Raw genomic sequence first — 8550 nt, forward strand, 5'->3', positions numbered from 1 at the left:
AAAAGATTTAGCGCAAGTTATTGCAAACGTTTGATTGCAGTTGTTACTGCCAAGGGTGGCACAACCAGTTATTAGGATTAGGGGGACAATTACTTTCTCACATGGGTGATTATAGGTTTTTAATAAATATTTGTCCTCAGTAATTGGAATGATTATATAAAACCTGCATTTTGTGTTTTACTCGTGTTCTCTTATTTTTTAATATACTAAAATTAGTTGGATGATCTGAAACATTTAAATGTGACAAATTAGCAAAAATAGAAGAAATCGGGTGAGGGACAAATACTTTTTTACAGAATTGTGTGTGTATGTATGTATGTATGTATGTATGTATGTATGTATGTGATGACTTGAGAGAGTTTCTGTGACGAACCGAAACGTCGCTCACTTGAGGTGAATAAATCCACCCTGTTTCATCTACTCTGAAGTCCTGGTGCCGTTACTTTGCTATATGTTTTCTTTATACTCAAGTTGAGGAATTGATTAATCCTCTGGTAACGTGCACATGGCCTAACTTATAGGTTTGTTGGAGTCCTATGTTCATGTATAATTGGACTGTATATATATATATATATATATGTGTGTGTGTGTATGTATATATATTTTATTGTATGCAAACTTGTTCTTATTTTTTGCTGATTAAACTAATTTTGGTAAATAATTTTTGCAGTATGGGACGTCCAGTCTACCAGCAATGTGTCTGGAAGCAGAGAATATTATGAAAGCTGAGCAGCATTTTCGTATTGTGAATAAACAGCTTCAGTCTTTTATTGACCAAGAGAAAGAAGATGCCTAGAGAGTGGCCTTCGCTCTTCTTTATGTTGCAGACTTAATTTGTTATTATGAGATGCAGTGTTACATATTTTTCATCATACTAAGTGAGTTATACATATATAAAACCGATCCTGTTTTACCTGCTGTACAAGATAGGTAGATTAGCAGGGTGCTAATAGATCTAATATAGCAGACTTGTAGATGTAAATGTAACAAGAAAGTTGTATCAGTAAATGCTTGTGACCCTATAATTCACAGATTGTAAAAATTCCAAAATCTAAGGCCCCATTCACACGAACGTGTTTTTGCGGCCGCAATTCCCCCGAAAATCCACGGGAGAATTGCGGCCCCATTCATTTCTATGGGGCCATACACACGACCGTAGTTTTTGCGGTCTTTGCACGGCCCGGGAACCCGCACCGCAGAAAGAACGGGCATGTCCTATTACAGCCGTCTTCTGCGGTCCGGGCTCATTGAAAACAATGACGGCGGCCATGTGCATGTCCTACGATTTGCGGGCGGCCCGCGGCTGACAGTCCGCAGCAGGCCGACCCGAAAATCACGGCCGTGCACACGGCTACGGTCGTGTGCATGAGGCCTAAGGACAGACATTTTATCGGAACAACTAGTTATCATATAATTCATTATTACATTGTCAGTTTTATAGGTGCATGTATATATCCTAGAATCTTTGGTTTTAACTTATATTCAAGTAAACTTTAATGTTTTGCTACTCAATAAAACAAGCTGTCATTTGACAATTTTTCTTTCTTTGTGAAAATACATCTGCAAATAAATGTACGCTTTTGAGTGAATAAGTATGTAAAAGCAATTAAAACCACCGCATCACAAATGTAACACATATGAACATAACTAAATGCAAATAGAAAGAATTGCATTCGGCACACATTTGGAATATTTTAGCGTAGATTTATTTACATTTTTTCTTTTTTCAATATATGCCAGTGGCTACATGTGCAATGTTTCGGTCGTGAGACCTTCGTCGGGCACTAAAGAAACATACATAGGTGATTATAGCATATTATAGAGATCCCATACAAAAATACAGGATGTGTAATACATAGACTGCATTGAAGAAGATATATTCAAAGAAACAGGTACAATGTTGGGTAATAAAAAAGGAAGGAACGGTGTCAAGCATTCTGAGACCGTAAGCGCATCAAGTGAAGTATAGGTCATATTATTAAGACACAATGTGTTATGTATGTGTAGCTGCAAATACATGTAGGTATATAATATTGAATTAATCTGCTCCATCTAAATGTGGTCTTTCAGGGTCAACAGGTGGGTCTTGATAGTACCCATAGGCCTGGGGTGTCGATGTACCAATTGTATGTGCACAATGAGGGTGGATGTGGGTGTCCGCAGAAAGTAGTTATCGAGGCTCTGTCACCACATTATAAGTGCATATACTATATTCTACATGATGTGATCGGCGCTGTAATGTAGATTACAGCAGTGTGTTTTATTTAGAAAAACAATCATTTTGACGGAGTTATGACCTATATTAGCTTTATGCTAATGAGTTTCTCAATGGACAACTGGGCGTGTTTTACGTTTTGGCCAAGTGGGCGTTGTGGAGAGAAGTGTATGACGCTGACCAATCAGCGTCATACACTTCTCTCCATTCATTTATAAAGCACATAGCGATATAGTTATATCACTATGTGCAGTCACATAAACACACTATAACGTTACTACAGTGTCCTGACAATGAATATACATTACCTCCAGCCAGGACGTGATGTGTATTCAGAATCCTGACCACTTCTCTGCACTTCTCTGTGATGCACAGCACAGCGAGATCTCGCTGTAAATGACAGTTTACAGCGTAATCTCGCGAGCCTACACCTGCTGTACTGTAAATCATAGGACATAAAGCTAATATAAGTCATAACTCAGTCGAAAATGATCGTTTTTTTAAATAAAAAACTGCCGTAATCTACATTACAGCGCCGATCACATCATGTACAATATAGGCCACTTATGATGTGGTGACAGAGCCTCATTAAAGAGGCTCTGTCACCAGATTTTGCAGCCCCTATCTGCTATTGCAGCAGATAGGCGTTTCAATGTAGATTACAGTAACGTTTTTATTTTAAAAAAACGAGCATTTTTGGCCAAGTTATGACCATTTTCGTATTTATGCAAATGAGGCTTGCAAAAGTACAACTGGGCGTGTTGAAAAGTAAAAGTACAACTGGGCGTGTATTATGTGTGTACATCGGGGCGTGTTTACTACTTTTACTAGCTGGGCTTTCTGATGAGAAGTATCATCCACTTCTCTTCAGAACGCCCAGCTTCTGGCAGTGCAGATCTGTGACGTCACTCACAGGTCCTGCATCGTGTCGGCACCAGAGGCTACAGATGATTCTGCAGCAGCATCAGCATTTGCAGGTAAGTAGCTACATCGACTTACCTGCAAACGCTGATGCTGCTGCAGAATCAACTGTAGCCTCTGGTGTCGATGTGTCCTCGCTCGTCTGACACGATGCAGGACCTGAGAGTGACGACACAGCGTGATCTCTGGAGAACACTGCTGTGTCTGCACTGCCAGAAGCTGGGCGTTGTGAAGAGAAGTGGATGATACTTCTATGCACAACGCCCAGCTAGTAAAAGTAGTAAACACGCCCCGATGTACGCACATAATACACGCCCAGTTGTACTTTTACTTTTCAACACGCCCAGTTGTACTTTTGCAAGCCTCATTTGCATAAATACGAAAATGGTCATAACTTGGCCAAAAATGCTCGTTTTTAAAAAATAAAAACGTTACTGTAATCTACATTGCAGCGCCGATCTGCTGCAATAGCAGATAGGGGTTGCAAAATCTGGTGACAGAGCCTCTTTAAGGGAATACGTCAATATCTTTAGTAAAAGGACTACAAGATACACTCATACGAAACATATGAGAAACGCCAAATGTAGGTAGGACAGAACAGGGATGGACTCTTAAGGTCAGATACATGCACGATAAAATGATACATACATCGAAGTACTGAGTAGTAAATGGAACGACAATGAAAAAATATGCATTTTGAGATTAAGAAAACTCTATTAGATGCTATTAAATAAGGTTTAGACATACCTGAGCCGTACTGGGGACTAGTTTAGCGATTATGCTGGCGCTGCTATGATAGAATTGGCGGCTCACCGCTCTCTATGACGCTAGTATTCCCTAGTTAGGTCCTGCCATATATACCCTGCAGGTAGGGAATATGGCGCCTATACTCGTGGGGACGTCATGTGTGGCGTCGGCACTTTTGCTTTGGAACGCTCGCCAAGATGGCCGTGCGTTCCACAGTGGGAGGCGTGGAACGCATGCGCGCACAGAGCGTCATCTGGGCCGGCGTTGTCAAGGTGACGTGTGATGCAGACCAGAGACTCGCCTTTTTGTTACAGAAGCGGCGATGCAGGATGAAAATAAGGTAATATGAGTGTGTAGAAAAATGATGCATGTTTTATCAAGACCCAGTGAAACTTGGAGGAGATATTTTTAAATAGGGAAATTTGATGATTGAAAATTTGGTAAAATCATACTGAAAATATGACAGATGGTTAACCTATTAGAGTATAGTGGAGTAAAATTAGAGAGTGGAGACAGGATAAAGATTGGTTGGCTCTAGTATGCCCTATTATATAAAGGATACAGTGTCAATAATGAATAGGTCCGATCGTCGTGAAAGCAGTCCCCCTTGTGGTACAGAAAGGCTCAGAGGTTCAGCGGGTCTGAGATGGGGAGAAAATACAGATTATTATGCTTCATATGTCATTTACATTCAGATACAGTAAAGTAATAATCCATCAGAGTACTATACGTTAATACAAGCGTCGCAGATGTACAATCAACATATTCTGGTGGATGTATTTAGAGAAAACTGTTAATCTCGTACTCCCTGTTAAGACCCTTTGGTTCCAGGGTCTGGAGTTTGTGTATCCAGAACGCTTCCCGGCGTTTGAGTTGTTTGATTTTATGACCCCCTCTTCTAGGTGCTGGAACATGTTCGATCATTTGGAACATTAACTGTGAAATGTTATGTTTGTATTTTGAAACGTGTGCGGGAATGGGTAGTAGCGTTTTGCCACAGCGTATATTTGACTTATGCTGACCAATCCTCTCTTTGATCCGTTGGGTGGTTTCCCCTACATATGCTAAACCACAGGGACATTTGATCATGTAGATAACATAATTGGTATTGCAATTAAAATGGTCTCGTATCGAGATGTTCTGGCCGGATAGAGGATGATGGATTTTATCTCCCTTGATGATGTGTGAGCATTGTAAACACGATCTGCATGGAAATTTACCCATCTTGGGTGTATTCAGGAATGTTTGTCTGGATGTTTTTTTGGATGATCCGATGTCTGCGCTGCCAATTTTGTCTCTGAGATTTTTTTATTTTTTTTTAGAGCATGGTAAGATGGGGGATTTAAATTCTGTGATTTGCGGGTAGTCCTCCCTAAGTAGGGGCCAGTGTTTCCTAATAATGTGATGAATTTTGTATGCGCATGGGTGATATACATGAATGAAAGGGATGCGTTTTGGTTTTTCCCTGGTGTGGGGGTGTTTGGTAATTGTGCTGCATGTAGGACCTTTTCAGGGTAACCTCTTTCAAGGAATTTAGTCGTCATGTTGTTAATCCTGCGATTGCGTACAGATGGATTATCTACAATGCGGTTGACCCGTGTATATTGTGATCTCGGTAGGGAATTTTTAGTTGCTAAGGGATGGCAACTTGAATAATGAAGGAGGCCATTTTTATCCGTCTCTTTGGTATAAAGGTCTGTATTGAGTTTACCGTGTTCATCCTTCTCGACTATTGTATCTAGTAAACTTATTTTGGACATGTTGTGGCTAAGGGTAAATTGCAACTCAGGCCAGACACTGTTTAGATAAGCTGCAAAGTTTTGAAGGCTATCGGGGGGGGGGGGGGCCATCCCAAAGACAGAAGATATCATCAATGTATCTTTTCCATAGACGGGCATGTTTTTTAAAAATGGTGTTGGGATAGATGAAGTGTTCCTCGAAAAAGGCCATGTAGCAGTTGGCGTAGGGAGGGGCCACATTGGAATCCATTGCCGTGCCCTGTAGTTGTATGTAAAAGGTATCTTCAAAAAGGAAGTAGTTTTCAGTCAATATGACATTGAGAAGATCTTCACAAAGGTTCATGATGTCTGGATGTATGTCAGCATTAGTAAGCATATCATATACTGCTCTTATACCCTTGCTGGATAGATGTGTAAAGTCTACAGACATCAAATGTGGCTAGGATAGATGTGTAAAGTCTACAGACATCAAATGTGGCTAGTATGGTACCAACCGGTAGTTTGTCATGTGTTCTGATGGATGTTAGAAATGCTGAGGTGTCAAGAAGAAAAGATTTAGTTGTTTTGACCAGAGGTGTTAGTAGTTTTTCAAGGAATTTTGAGAGAGGTGAAAAGATAGTCAGTGGACGCAACTATTGGACTGCCGGTGGGCTTGTCAAGTCTTTTATGAATTTTAGGAAGGATGTAGAACACTGGTGTTACTGGGTGTCTATTGGTTAAGAACGAGACTGTTTCTTGGTCTATGGTGCCCTTAGCCATGTGCTTGTTTAGTATGTTAATGACTTTAGTCATGATTTTACTTGTGGGGTCGTGACTGATAGATTTATAGACTGTCCTGTCTAGAAGTTGTCTATTGGCTTCCTCCATGTAGGTGACTCTATCCATGACAACTATGGCGCCACCCTTGTCTGCTGGTTTAATTATCAGATCTCTATCGCCTGTAAAAAGACAAAAAAGAGAGAGAACGGCGCTCCTCTAAGTTGATAACGTTCAGATCAAAAAATGCATTTAGTACCAGATGGAATAGAGCTCACCTTAGTGAGTTGTGCAGTATCGCTAGCACAACTTAACTTTGTAGTTTGTAGATACTTGTACCCTTTCAGGCTTAGTCACACTGTGCTTGCCTCTGGAGCCATAACCGCATCGAGTGAATTCATCTTGGGAATTCTCTTCCTCGTGGTTTTAAAGTGAAGCAGACTTTGAAGAAGAAAAACATGCTCCCATATACGGGCGCTCAGGTGTGAATAAGATATTTCTTCCACGAAACGCGTTGCAGTACAGCCTATTTATTGTTTTATCTGTATTTCAAATAAAATCGTTGTTTTACAACTGACTATTTCGTGGAAGAAATATCCTATTCACACCTGAGCGCCCGTATATAGGAGCATTTTTTTTCTTTTCTTCAAAGTCTGCTATCGCCTGTAAGGGAAAGTAGTGCCTGCCTATCAATGTTGCTTTGATTGTGCTGGCATTTAAAAAGGCCTAGGCCAAAATCATGGCGGAATGCCTCCACATCTCTGTGGACCAGTCCAACAAATGTCTCAAGTGGGGGTGAGTTCTTAGGGGGAGTGAACAAACTCCTGTTCCTCAGGAGGTGACCATAGGGGTCACTTTTGTAATCATGGGGTCCTCTAGTCTTCGGGTTTCCCCCTTGTTGGAGAAAAAGACCCGTAGGTGTAGAGTTCTGAAGAAGTGTTTCAGATCCATATCCAACTGGAATAGATCATATCTGTAAGTGGGGCAGAAGGATAGACCTTTTTGAAGCAGAAGAAGTTCTGAGGCCTAGGGATTTCGAGGAGATGTTCACTACCAGTGATTGTGAGGTGTGAGTCATACCTCAGACCTCGTTGCCATCGATCGATTTGTGTCTTCTAATCCCACCACTCCTCGTCCTCTTCTTGGGCGTCTGCCTCTGCGTTGGTCTAAAAAAATGATGTCTGCCTTGATTTTGATAGCCAGGATACTGGTAATCTGACCCTTCTCCGCCTCATCCGGACTGTGATGATCCCGATGACTGGTATGGTCCTCTGCGATGTTGTCGTGATGCCGTGAACCCTTCTTGCCATCTGTGGACTCTATTATCCATCTCAAAATGCATCGTTTTTTCATTGTCGTTCCATTTACTACTCAGTACTTCTATGTATGTATGTATGTATCATTTTATCGTGCATGTATCCGACCTTAGAGTTCATCCCTGGTCCATCCTACCTACATTTGGCGTTTCTCATATGTTTCGTATGAGTGTATCTTGTAGTCCTTTTACTAAAGATATTGACGTATTCCCTTAACTGCCTCCTAGATAACTACTTCCCGCGGACACCCACATCCACCCTCATGGTGCACATACAATTGGTACATCGACACCCCAGACCCATGGGTACTATCAAGACCCACCTGTTGACCCTGAAAGACCACATTTAGATGGAGCAGATTAATTCAATATTATATACCTACATGTATTTGCAGCTACACATACATAACACATTGTGTCTTCATAATATGACCTATACTTCACTTGATGCGCTTACGGTCTCAGGATGCTTGACACCGTTCCTTCCTTTTTTATTACCCAACATTGTACCTGTTTCTTTGTATATATCTTCTTCAATGCAGTCTATGTATTACACATCCTGTATTTTTGTATGGAATCTCTATAATATGCTATAATCACCTATATATGTTTCTTTAGTGCCCGACGAAGGTCTCATGACCGAAACATTGCACATGTAGCCACTGGCATACATTGAAAAAAGAAAAAATTGAAATCTACGCTAAAATATTCCAAATGTGTGCCGAATACAAGTCTTTCTATCTACAACTGGGTTGGGACCCGATTTCGAGCACCTGAGAAAACTACTGCTGTCTGAACAAAACCACACATATCTAATTGCAAGTTATGGGCAACTCATTATTATAGCCCCTCAACGA

General features: G+C 40.9%; 1 protein-coding gene across 3 annotated transcripts in view; it reads left to right on the forward strand.

Annotated features, from left to right (window-relative positions):
• CENPU (centromere protein U) overlaps window positions 1–1535 on the forward strand; it is a 57913-nt gene extending 56378 nt beyond the window's left edge. For all 3 annotated transcript variants that reach the window (XM_075860189.1, XM_075860190.1, XM_075860191.1), the window contains exon 14: window positions 671–1535. In XM_075860189.1, coding sequence (XP_075716304.1) covers window positions 671–796 — 126 coding nt within the window. In that variant the 3' untranslated portion in view covers window positions 797–1535. The remainder of the gene's footprint in view (window positions 1–670) is intronic.
• Window positions 1536–8550: the final 7015 nt, after the last annotated feature.

The sequence above is a fragment of the Rhinoderma darwinii genome, chromosome 1, assembly GCF_050947455.1.
Source record: "Rhinoderma darwinii isolate aRhiDar2 chromosome 1, aRhiDar2.hap1, whole genome shotgun sequence".
NCBI classification, from domain to species: domain Eukaryota; kingdom Metazoa; phylum Chordata; class Amphibia; order Anura; family Rhinodermatidae; genus Rhinoderma; species Rhinoderma darwinii.